This window comes from Artemia franciscana, chromosome 7 (assembly GCF_032884065.1).
Source record: "Artemia franciscana chromosome 7, ASM3288406v1, whole genome shotgun sequence".
NCBI lineage: Eukaryota > Metazoa > Arthropoda > Branchiopoda > Anostraca > Artemiidae > Artemia > Artemia franciscana.
In genome coordinates, this window is record NC_088869.1 from 26,485,574 (window position 1) to 26,500,353 (window position 14,780).

The window sequence follows — 14,780 nt, forward strand, 5'->3', positions numbered from 1 at the left end:
ATTTAGGTATAAAAAGGAGAATACTAGCAAAATCCCAGCAATGCCTTAGGGTATGAAGCTGAATCTTAAAGGAGTAATACTTTTACTACTTGTTTTGCTACTACTTTTACAACTATTACTTCTACGATTGAACTAAATCAAAGTGGTTTAAGCGCATCCAGGTTCTCAAGATGTCCAAGTGGGATATATTAAAACTAGAATAGGTTAAATAATTAAAAATTTCAGAGAAAGCTTCTGTAGCATTAAAACCAAATCAAAAGGTACTAAGAATATGGTTATTAACAATAAAAAGTCTGAAATATCTTAACAACGCCTGAGGATATTCATTTGAGACCTTCAGGGCTGTTAATATCAATACGTCTGCTCTTTCTATTAGACTAAACCAAAAAGGGTGTACGTAAATCCATGTTTTCGAAATAGCATTAATACAATATCTTATTAACAGATAAAGTTTTCTTTTTCTTTTTCAGGGTAAGTTGTGGTCTGAAACTACACCAAAATATACTATGTCTATCCGGATTTTCTATTGGGCGTATATTATTAAAACTTTTTGAAAGATTTTGTCAGTCATAAATATAGCAGATAAAAATTCAGATTCTTATAGGAGAAACCGAAAAGATTTAAATTATTATTTGAATAAGGAAAAAGATTCCATTACCAAAAATTGTTAACTTTAAAGTCCATTACACAAATTTTTTCAGAGGAAATTAAAGTACTAAATTCAGCCGAAGATAAGCAGAAATAGTCAAATAATTTTTCAAGCTAAATACTACCATAAATCATTATAAACAGATAAATGGGACCCGAAACGATGAGGAACTACAGTAAAAATGGATTTAAACTCTAACCGAGCAGAAACTAACAGGAGTAGATTTGACTTTCTCCGTGCCTTCTTTAGGGATTGATTAACTGATATTAGTTAACTGATGATCCACATTCATCTGTTTTTTAAGAAATGTCAGTTATGATGGAGTCATATTTTTTTTCCATATTATGAGAAATAAAACACATGGTTTTAAATAGAAATTGTTTTCAGTAAAGTGCAAATTATGTCGAGTTATATAGAAGGCACGAGGAACAGCAGCTGTACTCTTCTATTTTCTGCAAGTTTTGCGATTGAGTCGGTTATTTATAGGAATTTATTCATTTATTTTGGTGTTCATTTATATATTTATTGTTGTCTTACACTTGACAACTGATGTATATTTGATACACATTGATAATATTCCAGCAATTCGTAATCTTGAATAATCTATAAGCAAAGCCATCCAAAGGGTGGGGGAGGAGGGGCAACCTGGGAATTTGCCCCGTGACTTGAACGGATGGGGGATTACCCACTTTGATCAAATTTTTGTCTTTAATTTGGCTTTTTATTTTATATTCGAGTCAGGAGGGGCGCTGCAATAAATCTTTTTCAGGCACCACAAGCCAAAGGAAAGGATTTGTCTGCAAGGCTGCTGTTAAATAAATTTTTTTCAGATTGCACGAAATGGGTTTCGATTCTGTTTTCAACACTAAAAAGCTTCCTACATAGCTTCTTAAGGCATCTAAATTCTATTTTAATTTTCAGGAAATTGGAGCGAGTTTTGATAATTCCAGTAATTTACTCGTATTTAGAACTTAATTTTTAATGATTTAAACAAAAAAGGACAACATACATTAACTTAGAAGATAGTTATATAAAACGATCAGCCACAACTTATTGTTGAATAAAAATCAAATAAGACAGTCTCAGCTTGAAAGACCGTTAAACTAAAAAACTAATGAATTTCAGTACCGGCAGAGTATCCAATAAATTGGATTTATCCAATTTGGACATATAGCTTTGGACATATAAGTACCGAAGCTTTGGACAATATGTCTTCACAGTTTCGATTTTGCTAGTCACTCCACGACAACCCTGGAAAGAAGGAGAGAAAATAAAGCTCATGATTTAAAAAAGAGACAAAAATTCCAGGGCAAGTAAACAAAATCTATATTAATTTTAAATGCTTCTCAATACTTTCACCGAAAAAACATTATTTCTTTAGGCGTTCATATTCATTTTCATCTTTTTTGTATCTCTTTTTTTTTCGTGGAAAATGTAAAAAATTTAATTGTAAAATAATATGTAAAAAAAATTAACAACAGGAATATCAAGTATTCATTATTAATTTTATAGCACATTTACTCTTTTTATTTGACAATTAATGTTCAAAACTTTGTTTTTCCATTTTTCAATGATTTTGAAGACAAGTCAATTGTTAATTGACAATACCCATTAGTAATTCAATATTGGCGAAAATTATAGCTGAGCAATTGCACTGCTTAAGTAAAGAACAATAATTTCTTTCTTCTGACCAAGGCACAGTGTAGAAAGGGATGGTCATATAATCTTCAAAAGGCGCTCATTCGATTGGAAATTGAAACTTCTTGTGCCCTCTTTTATGTTGGCTTCTATTACTTTTGACCCTTAAAAGGTGAGCCAGATCCTTTAGTTTCCAATCAAATGAGCCTCCTCTAAAGCCTCAGTCAAAGTGATGTGAGGGCGATTAGGCCTCCCCTCATGACCAAAATTTCCCTAAACATATCGAAAAAAACAAATCAGATCACCATTTTGTTCAACATGGTTGAAAGGTTTTTGGGCTTTTGGGAATGAAGTCTTTGGGTATGACAACTTTCTCTACCCCAAAGCCATCAGAGGTAGGGGCTATAAGCTATACTAGTTGTCCATTGTTAACGTATAAGGTTTTGTGGAAGAGATGAGGGAACTAGCTTTATTGGAAATAAGAAGTTCCAAAGCCCTAAATAAGAGTTAAAAGTGATCGGAGGCTACCTAGTGCCCCCAGGTCCTCTTTCTTAAATGCATCAAATACAAATTTTGACATAGCCATTATATTCAAAATAGTACAAAGATCATATAACAAGTCTTATTGGTTGATAGAAAAACCCCAGAGCATGGGGGAAGGGTTGTAGGTCACGTCCCAGGAAGATTATGGAAGATAAGATTATGTCCCAGGAAGATAAGTCATGTCAGGAGTAGATTTTCCGAATATCTTTGCATTGCTCACAATCCTTGCGACGCTTCCAGTTTCAAAATGCGAGACAGACAGAATTTTTACTCAAGGTCGACAAAACGTATTCTGCACTCATATGCACAACGTCATAGGAAAAGTTAGAGGTGCTGTTGTTTATGCAATTATACAGGAACGAACTGCCGAAAAAAGAAGGTGTAATAAATTCGTTTGCCATCAGAAAACCTCGGAGACTGAATCTGATACTCTAGTATGGCCTTTTATTTCTTTTTGTTCAATTTTTCGCACCTCATTGAATTAAAATCAAGTATTTGTTGGCATAAAACCATGGCCAATTGTAGAAAAAGCCAAGACAGATAGTCCAATTGAGTGAATGGTGAACTTGGCATTAACCCATTTATTAGGATTGTGTAATAATGATATTAGTTTATTTGTTAATAGATATGTCTACCTATTATCCGTCCATGTATCATTCCTAGGGCAGAAGAACTATGGTAGATAATGATAGAACTAAGATACTCATAGAATCTAGTTTTCCAAGTTTTTGGTTAAATTGCACTGATAAACGGCGCAAATAAGTAAAGTATAACTCTCTTATTAAACCCATACTTGTTTGTTGGCTTTTAGAAAGATGCGTCATTCCGTCTTGGTACGCACCATGATCTCATCCGGTTTCTTCATTGAGTGATTTTCCGTTCGTTGTTTGTTGTATTTTCTTTATTTGTTTGTCTTTCATACTCCACTCTGTAAAACTTGTATAGTGGGTTACAATAAATTGTGTGGGTTACAAATAATTGTAGAAGAATTTGTCTTTCCAAAGAGTTAAAAGTCATTCAAGTGACTTTCAGGGAATATCGAGGAAAATTTTGGGCAACATTAATATACGCTATGTGCATGTGGGTTGTCAGAAGGGCCTAACTCAAGAATGCCTAAGTATACTTATTTGGAACTTACAGGAGATAATAAGCAAGATGGTCAATTGACCAAAAAGGCAACGTTTACACGCTATTACAACTACCACTACTACTGGTAAATTTACTGCTACTACTACTACTACTGCTCACTGAAACTACTGCTTCTAAAAAAAGAACTAAAAAGGCTGTAGATATCGAAATAAAAATTCCAGGGAGTGTTGAGGGGAAAGTTGAATTGAATCAAAACATACTATTTGGATAACGATTGCTGATACTGGCGTATCAGCAGTATTTTTGGAACATCTTACTGTATCAAGGGGAAATTTTGGGGCATCATGAGTGGGATATTCAACTGACCAAAAGGCAACGTGCACCTACTACTACTGCACTTGCAGTTACTCTTACTACTAATAAACACTATTACAAATTGACGAAGATCGTCCTTTTCAGTCAATCGTCTTGGGCTAAACAGGAAGCAGGTCATCCACAGTTTTGGTAGGAGGCTGTCGTAAAGAAAGATTTTAAGAGAAATAGGAAATCCCTGTGAGCGTGTAAAGAGGGAGGCTTTGCGTAGATTAGGGAGAAAGAGGAGCGTTCGTAGCTGTATTGGCCTCAGGCGGACTGATGCTGTGATGAGTTCTTATTAGTATTAGTAGTACTGCCACAGCCGTTCCTACTATTACCACTCCTACTATGATACTGTACAATTAAGACTATGAGAAAATGCTAGGAGACAATTTAAGGCAGAAAATGAAGGGCAAAGTTTTAACTAAATCAAAACATGCTTTGAGGATACATATTGCTGATACGAGCATATTAGCAATCTTTTTGGAACGGCTTACCGTATCCATAGGAAACTTCTGAGGCATCATGGGTGGGATGTTCAACTGACCAAAAGGCAACGTGTATCTGCTACTACTGCTACAACTACTGTTCCTACTACTACCATTACTGCTATGACACTAGTATAATTAAGGCTATGCATATTTAAGGGGAAAATTTGACAGAATATTGAGGTGGAATTTGAACAAAATCAAAACACACTATGTACATGCATGTTTTTAAAAAATCGTATCTCATGGAAAGATTTGAGTTGGAGATTACACTATAGAGATTACTTTTAGGGTAAAATCAATTCACAAAAAGGTAACAATTGCATTCTCACTACTAACACTGCTGCTTTCGCTGATACTACTACAAATACTACTAGTAAACTACTCAAGCTGATGCTTCCATTGCAACAACTTATAAGCCATTGAGTATTCAAGTCAAAAATATGTTAAATGGAGTCCACACGGCACATCAGCAATATTTTTGGAAGGGCTTACTGTATCAAAGAGAAAATTTCGGGGCATCATGAAGAGGGTATTTAACTGACCGAAAGGCAACACAATCATGCTACTACTGCTGTTAAAACTACTACTACTACTGTAATTACAACTAATAATAATACAATACTACTGCTACTATTTCCTACAGCCACCATAACTACTGTGTTACTAGTACTACTAAGCATAAGTCTATGGAGGTGAAAATTTTAGAGAATATTAAGAGCAAATTTGAACTAAATTAAAATGCATTATCTGCATTGAGATTGCCAAAAGATTATATCTTAGGAATCGATTTCTATATTAAGTTGAAACTCTCAAACTCTCACACTACTAGCAATACTACTACCACTCCTACATTTAGTAGTTCTGATACTATTATTAATCGAACTACTAATTCTATTGCAACTAAGAGCATTAATTGGAAAATATTGACAAGAATACATATCGGCAACGTCATAGCAATGGCTAATTGTATTAGGCAGAAACTTCCAGTACTTCATGAAGGGTATTTTCAACTGACTAAAAGGCAATATGTTAATACTACTGCTGCTACTAGCACAACTACTACTGTTAATACCAATACAATTACTACTGGCACTAATACTACTGCTGTGGCTATTATAAAAACTATTCCTAAGGGTATGAAGAGGAAATTTTCAGGGGAAGATGAATTGGATCAGAACACACCGTCTATATGCACGTTGTCAAATAGACATATAAGCAATGTCTTAGGAACAGTTTTGTATGTAAGTTGAAACCAAGAGGGTATTTTGTGCGTGATTCCGACTTCACCAAAAGATAATATTTGAATCGTAATGCTACTGCTTTTGTTTACACTGCTACTATTACTACTACTGCTACTACCATTACTACTAGATCACTATGCCTTCTGAAAACATGACTATAATTTGCAATTTACTAAAAACATACCAATGATTGTGCATTGTCAGTTTTTATATACATATGCTGATATTTATCCCTTAAAGTCTTATTCCTTAAGTCTCAGCTTCCCTATTCACTTCCCTCAGAAAAACTTATTCGCTTAAATTAATGGTTGTATAACAATCAAAATCAAATCGCAGGAAACCACAGATTTAAGGAATGAACAGCCCTAAGAAGGAACCAGGAGATAAAGCTGTTTACACAGATAAAGACATTTTACCATTATGTGCTAAATTTAACTCCAAACCCGGGTAGGTTGTTTCTCATTGAAGTATAAAGGACTGCAAAATAAAAACATATTTTGCTCCCTAGCTCCATCTCAGGACTATTCATATCTAAAACAAGGATGAGGTTTGTTTTGGTTATTAGAAGAATATTAAGGTAAAAACACTATGCAAAGTTTTCCTTGACAATATTGCATTGAACCGTGAAATAAAGAAAAAGAAGTGGAAACTAATCCAGTAAATTGACTAAACTATTCACTTATAGACATTGAAGCATAACTAGTTTTGTGTTTTAAAACAAAAATGTTGGGAACACATAATTGGCTTTTTACACGATTGGCTTGAATACTGGATGAATACCCTCAAGGTAATACCCAAAACTCGTATAAATACTTTAATGACATTAACTATGCATTAAACATGAATTTATATTTTGGAATTTCTGCTACTAATCGAATTTGATAGTCTTACATAATATGACAAGAACTAAATAATAAAAGTAACATTGTCAGAAATAGAGGAAAATAAGTATTTTATTGATAAATAATAAGGTATGAAACGCCAAGTTGAAAAATTTAACAAATCTCTCGATTAATCGCTCGAAGATCTACTTACAGACAAGTCAATTGTCTCTTAGATTGAAGAACAAACTTGAAATAATTGAAACAATAGACGTGCTAATGTATAGCTTAGATACTTAGCTATTCAATGATCTAGACAATAAGATAAGTATTTTTGCCAGGTTATACAAAAAATAAGAAGAGTAAAGACAAAAAAATTTAACTGAATTTTTTAAACTGATTGAATCAGGAAACTGTTCGAGTAAGTATGTGATATTATTAGTTACATGGTGAGGAAACCGTTTCCCAATACGAACTCTGACTCCCCCACAGTCCCAAATCTTACTTTACCATACTCTTGCGATTCCAACATAATTTATGACTACACAACTTAGTTTTCTATGTGAGAAGTTATTTTTACCTACAATCAGGGAAATGATATTATTTCCTTCTTTACAATTTCCATTTTACCAGATTAAAAATGGATGAAATGTTTTAGCTTCTGACCCTAGCTCTTTGGGTTTATTTCAAAACAAATTAAAATAAGCATTTCTTAAGGCAGACTTTTTTAATACCTAAGTTCGGTATAACCCATCCTGAGCAGGTACCTGAGCCCTAAAATGCGTTAGACAGTGAAGATTACGAAGTATAAGGTGAAAAAGGCACTTGCAAAAGATAAAATCACAATTCACAACCTTAAAAAACCCAATCTATCCTACAGAGAAATTAAAATGAACAATCACATCAAAGATATGGTAACAGATACTGCTATAGATGGATAAATAAACTCTAAGACAAAAGTGCTAGAATATGCCCTCCCGAAGAAAGGTTGTTTATTTTCCCCTTTATCTCTTTTCCTGTTGTTTCTCCTTTTTGTGTGTTTATTTCACTTTTCGATCCAATTTTTGCCAATTCTGCAATTTTCCAGTTGATAGTTAATATGTTATTTTAATTTATTGAGTGATTTTCGCTTGTGTTTCAATTTGCAGTTTTATAAATTTTTAAAGAATGCTTCTGGGGACCCGGTTTTTTTCACTAGTTGTTTTGTTTGTGGTATAATTGGTATAAATAAATGATAAAGATGATGATGAAAGAAATCAAAATAAAAAATTCCGACTAAAAACGAACAGAAATTACAACAAACAGGAGAAGGCCTACTACCCCCTAAAGCCTCTAAAGGCTATAGCGTCATTTACGTTTGACTGAAAACGATTTATATTGAAGCAGTGTGTTCCATTCCAATCTATCCTTAGTGGTCTAATCTTTAAAAATTGTAAATAATCTATTAGTTCAATCATTTTAAAATTTAGAATCCTCAATAAGTGATCAGGAATGACACTGTTTGACTAACAATAATCAACGAGGACAGACAATCTTGTTAACCACAGAATTAAATCTTCGATAAAATAAATCCTCGGAAAAACAAGTCTTTTGGTAATTCTACTGCACATAAATAAGCTTAACTACATCTCAAAAAAATAAGAGCAAGGCATTGTTAATGTTGATGTCTGTTGTGCAGACAAGGACGCAAAAATTACAAATACTGTGAAGCATTCTGACATGACAAAATTGCCATATCCTCTTTTATTAGCAGCTGTCAGAGTACAATTCCAGTGTGAACAGGAAGAAAGCAGTAAAACTGAACGCCAGTCCTTCCTACATCTAAGAATACTTCACCATGCAATATTGCTACAAGGGAAACAAATTCCAATCCTTTTGGCACATTGCCAATCCTTTAAAGAAGTCCACCCAACGTCCGTCTAAATCTAACAAAACCCACATTCAATTTTTTGTATCTAGAGAAACAAACTGGACTATAAAACCAGCAAAACTCATTCTTTCCACTAACACTTTCTTCTCTATAGAACTAGCAACAAACTGTTTGACATTAATGTACAAAAAGTGGAAGCAGATGAAAGGAAATTAGCAACAAAACTACTCTACTTTATTAGGATCATGAATCCTATACTAGTTCTTGGATGGCACCATCTTTCTTCCCCTCAGAGAATATAGAAAGCAAAAATTCGGGTTGAATATAGTCTTGGAGTTGTTTTATGGATGTCCTCAAGGATTGTGAACTTTAATTTGACTTGTGCAATATAAAAGCTTCTAGTCTCTCTTTCTATTTTATGTCTGCAATGCACAGCAGCAAAGCTTTAGCACTGCTGTTTTAAATTTTTTCATTAATATAGTACTTTCTATACTTGTTTGAATAAATTCATAAAAAAAGGATAGATAAGATACGGTTTCATTTCTGAATGGTTTTCACTATTACAAATGCCATAATTGCATTACTTGTCACCCAATACAAAAAAACAAAAAACAATAAAACACAACAATTCGATACAAACAATAAATGTGATAAATAGACAAACGCAAAGGCTAACAACAATGAATGTCTGATAACTGAAACCAGAAAAGAACACTATAAAAAAAAATACAACAACAACAAAAACGTGGTAATATTTGCCATCTCGAAAAAAGTTAAGGAGCAAATACATAAATTCACGGCCTGTGGGACTGCAAGGGAACACAGGGTGTATTATTGAATATTTCAAAATAATTTAGCTCTAGGGATAGACGGAAGAGAGAATATAGAAAACGGTTGAGAGAGAGAAATCTATTCTTTTAAAATAGGTTTAATAGGAGTTCACAACTAGCGCCATTGGCAGTACGGATTACCCAGTACAATCAGAAAACTTAAAACAAGCTGAGAGAATAATTTTAGAAAAGTTGGATATAATTTTAAATAATTAAAATTTGCTTTTTAATAAAAGGTCTGTGTTTCTTTACAGTCAATCCAAATTTTCGGAAAGCGAGTAGATATTTTAATTGTAAGCATTTTTTTTTTAGATTATAGAACTGTTAGGGTTAGGTTAGAATTGAGAAGCAGTATTTCGACAGCCAGCCCTTGAATTTGTGGGGGATTCTCAGGATTTCCAAAAAGGAAATAACTCCAAGATCTCCCATAAAAATTAATGTTAACGAGAATTAGATATATGCATTTTGTGTTAACGTGTGCGTATTTACCAACGTTAAATTTTGGCAAGGTTTGGGAGAAGCCAATACTCTTCGAAAAGTTAAGGAATCCCCAAGACCAAAGGAGAGTGAAGCACTTAACAGAGCACAGGCTTGCTACAATGCAAATGCATACATATATGCCTAATGTGCCTATTAGCCAAAAATTGACTGTTTGTGATTTTCCGGGTATGGCGCTAGTTTTTTTCCCCAGACAAGAGCTTGAGCTTTCTATTATCAGTTTTCTCTTGAAGTAAATCATACGTTGACCATCAATGGTCCCATTTTGATTAATACAAAGAGAAATATACGAATCTGCGGCCGTAAGAACGCAAAGAGGCAAAAGAATTTTTGAACATTATAACTACTATACACTAAAGTGTCAAACTACTATGGAAAATGGGCTCAACAAATTCCAAAAAAATGCGGTTAAACTAGATAAGTTATAGAGCCTAGGAGAGCCGGGCAAATTAAGAATGTCGCACTTTCATTTTTTGTTTGTTAATAGTTAAAAAAATTTATAGTTTATTGGTTTTCCAAATTTAGTTTTTGAGCAATGTTGATTGGTGCAACCCACAAAAAATAAAACAAAAAACAACACTGAAAAATTTAGTTTCAAGGTTGTAACTAAAATGTGATTTATGGTTGTCTATATTTTTAGAATGAATTGTGAATTAGCATGAGAGGGTTGACTCTAGTTCAGCATTGTGGAGTGACATGCATGAGAGGAAAATTTTCAAGTAAGTCAACCCGTAGTCAACCTGCGTGTGTTCCCCAGGGAGAACCTCCAACAGGCACGACTCTAGTTCGGCATTGTGAAGGGACACGCATGCACCGAGAGGTGTAGCATAAATGGGAGACAGTAACAACGGCAATCAAAGGGGTAAAATTAACCTTGACTTGGGTTATATTGGTCTATTTTTTTATATTTTCCGGATTTTATTGCACGTTGTTCATAATCGTGACTAACAGATATCCAGTCACGCTAAACAGCAAGGTCTTGAAAGTACATCGCTCTCTTTTAAGTACTTTTTTTTTAATTTCGACAGATCCTAATGTCCGTACAGCAAAAACGCGCACGATCCTTCGAGGCGTAAGGTATGCACACTTTTTTCTACGACAGATTGTGCCTCCACCCTCAAACTCTCTCCCTCTCTTTCTCTCTCTCTCCCTCTCTCTATCTTCTGAACAAGCTAACGTTTTTCGACAAACGAAGCATAAATCAGCGACGATGGCAAAATACTTTAAGAAAACTTAACATCAGGAGATCTATCAAAGGAAGTCGAATTAAATTGATAGAAAGGGGGCTTGCTGTATCACGTTTCTCGTCATGTTCATCTTTGACAATGAAAATCATGTCGAACCGAGAGAGGATGGTGGGCATGAAGTCAATATTCTCTTCGCCTTTCATGTCATCCCAACGTCCAAAAACTGAGTTAGCTGCAGCTAAAACCGAACAGCGAGAGTTCAGTGTTGTTGTTATTCCAGCCTTTGAAAAAGAATAAGAAGTAAATAGTGATAAATTACGAAGGTTAGAAGATCGTAACAGAATAAAAGGAAGAGAGAGAAAGAGAGAGAGAGACAAGGAGAGATTATATTTTAATTCACAAAATCGTATAAGCACTTTGAGGATACTAGCTCAAATCTGATGTCACTACACTATTAAAAAAATATACAGCCAAATCTAGAAAAGGAGCATAATTAACAAGTGTAGGCCTACTCTCCAATGGGACTTGCCTCAAAATTTAACTTGCTCACATCACATTTTCTACATCTGAACTAAGAGATATGTATATCATAGCTTTTAGAAAATATATGACTTAAATGTAACTTTAGCTTGAAATACCGGCAAAATTTACATTAATTAAAAAAATCCGCAATTTTAGAGTTTTGATCCCCAGTTAATAACTGATTTTTTCCCGACTTCCTATCAACACGGAAATTTCGCAAATAGGGTTTAACTGGCGAAACTACGACGTTCATGGAGGAAAAAAAGGCAGCAGAATCTTTATATAGGGGACACATATTTTTGTTAATTAACCGTTAAATCAATCTTCTGGCTTATGATAGAAAATTATAATCATAGTTTAAATATGAAAGGCTTTTCAGTCGGTATCATACTCTAAGAAAATTATACTCGACTTTTTTTTATTAATATGATCGGATTTACCAGATATTCTTCGTTTTTTATTATTCTTTAGAAAAAGAATATAATATAAGGCTGGCAAACAATCTATAAAGTTGAAAAAATTTCTAAAATCACCATATAGAAACTATTAACAAATACTCGAGGAATAAATCAACTCTTAAATGTATTTCCCGCGCTTATCGTTCTAAAATCAAAGGTTTTTCGACAGAGCCGCCTTTGTACCATTCCTAATGACAAACGCAGAAAAAATGCATGATTTCAAACATGCAATCCACCATCTTAAGAAAACAGAGCACACAAAAAAATGATTCATTCATCACGCATATAAAACCTTTCTTGCATTATTTAAGAAGTTTTTAAAAGAAAGTTCTGTTTAATTAGTAACAAAAACAGAGATTTTTAAACATGGCATTATAATTATATGGATAAGAGGTTAAATCAGTCTTTAGGACAGGAATAAAGATTCAGCAAAAGAATGAAAAAAAAGATAAACATACACAAATATACCTAATTCCCTAAAAATACGACTAGCGCCCAAAAACACGTCTGAAATTCGATACCTCTTGAAAAACCATGCGATAAAAATATACACTCATACACACATATATATATATATATATATATATATATATATATATATATATATATATATATATATATATATATATATATATATATATATATCCTTCATGGAAATTCTCTTCGCTCATGATAAATTTCTCCATGGAAAAATCCTCCCATGTAACCCCCTCCCCGACCCCCCCCCCCCCCCAACACAAAAAAGTCCCCCTGAAAATGTCTGTACACTTCATAATAATAATTACTGTATGTAAACAATGGTCAAAATTTGTAACTTGCAGCCCCTCCCCCAGGGACAGTGGGGGATGAAGTCGTCCCCAAAGACATAGTTATTAGGCTTTCGATTAAGCTGAAGAGAATGGCTATCTCAAAATTTTGATCCAATGACTTTGGTGAAAAAATATGCGTGGGAGGGGGCCTAGGTGCCCTGCGATTTTTTGGTCACTTAAAAAGGACACTAAAACTTTTAATTTCCGTTAGAATGAGCCCTCTCGCAAAATTCTAGGACCACACGGTCGATACGACGACCCCTGGGAAAAAAACAAACAAACAAACGAACACGCATCCGTGATCTATCTTTTGGCAAAAAATACAAAACTCCATATTTTTGTAGATATGAGCTTGAAACTTCTACTGTAGGGTTCTCTGATACGCTGAATCTGATAGTGGGATTTTCGCTAAGATTCTATGACTTTTAGGGGGTATTTCTCCTTATTTTCTAAAATATGGCAAATTTTCTCAGGTTCGTAACTTTTGATGGGTAAGACTAAACTTGATCAAACTTACATATTTAAAATCAGCGTTAAAATACAATTCTTTTGATGAAACTATTCGTATCAAAATTATGTTTTTCAGAGTTTCGGTTACTATTGAGCCGGGTCGCTCCTTACTACAGTTCGTTACCACGAAGTGTTTGATACTTTAATACTAAACGTGAATATTTGTAGGATAGGTCAGTATCATTAAACGAATAACTTCTGTTTTTGCAACAAAAAAAGCGGTAGTAAACAGCTTAAAATACAGCAATCTATTTTAAGATGTGCTTCATTTTATAATTCAAACGAATAATTATAATAATTTCAACAGTCACTGTAGAAGGCTTTTCTAGTCACGTGACGAAAAAAAGTTTATATTATAGAAAGTAAAACGTAAAAATACTACTAAATACTTGTTTTAAAAGCGGGAAAAGAATTTAAAAAAAGAACAAAATGCTTATTCATTCATACTACATCTGACATGAGCTTGATAAGGTTGATAAAGTAGGTTGAGCTTGATAAGGTAACACCCCAAGATAAAAGAAATGATATAATGTTGTGATTTACAGGCGTTAATATGCGCCTTTATGCGAGCACCTATGCGATTATAGGCGTTCCTGTCCCAATACCAAGGAACAGGAAAAAAAGACACCCCAAGATAAAAGAAATTACATTAAAAGCAGGAAAAGAATAAAAAAAGAACAAAATGCTTATTCATTCATACAACATCTGACATGAGCTTGAATGGGGACTTGCCCTTGTATGATTGCCCAATACCAAGGAACATGAACAAAAACACCCCAAAATAAAAGAAATGATATAAAGTTGTGATTTATAGGCGTTAATACGAGACAAATCAAAAATCGCAATTTTAATTTGAATAGACATCAGATGCCAGACTATCAATACTAATTAGTTCAATCTGATGGAATATTTTCGCTTTCAACTTTTTCGTATAGGTGGGGTGACCGTAGAAACTTTGGAGGAACTCCTTCGACTGGAAATTGAAAGTTCTAGCTCACTTTTGAAGGGTTAAAAACGATTGGACAACAGCCCCGGAATTATTCCAAGAGGAAGACATATTTTATTTGGACAAAGTGAGTGTTAAGGCCCCCAAAAAAGGGCCAGAAAATTTCACATTAGATTGGCTCGAAACTTATATCCCGAAGTCCTTCGGTTAGGAGAATTCGAATAAGAAGAAGAAAAAATTAGCTGGCGCAATAATGGGGCCCGATAAAGCGCCGATAAAGATCCAATAAACATTTTCTTCCTGAATAAGAAGAAAACGTATAAC

General features: G+C 33.9%; 1 protein-coding gene across 1 annotated transcript in view; it reads right to left on the minus strand.

Annotated features, from left to right (window-relative positions):
* Positions 1 to 8,460: 8,460 nt before the first annotated feature.
* The window catches only part of LOC136029078 (DNA replication licensing factor mcm5-A-like), a 34,559-nt gene continuing 28,239 nt past the window's right edge, over positions 8,461 to 14,780 (minus strand). The window contains exon 5 of the mRNA XM_065707127.1: positions 8,461 to 11,492. Within this exon, the coding sequence (XP_065563199.1) occupies positions 11,226 to 11,492 (267 nt within the window). The 3' untranslated portion in view covers positions 8,461 to 11,225. The remainder of the gene's footprint in view (positions 11,493 to 14,780) is intronic.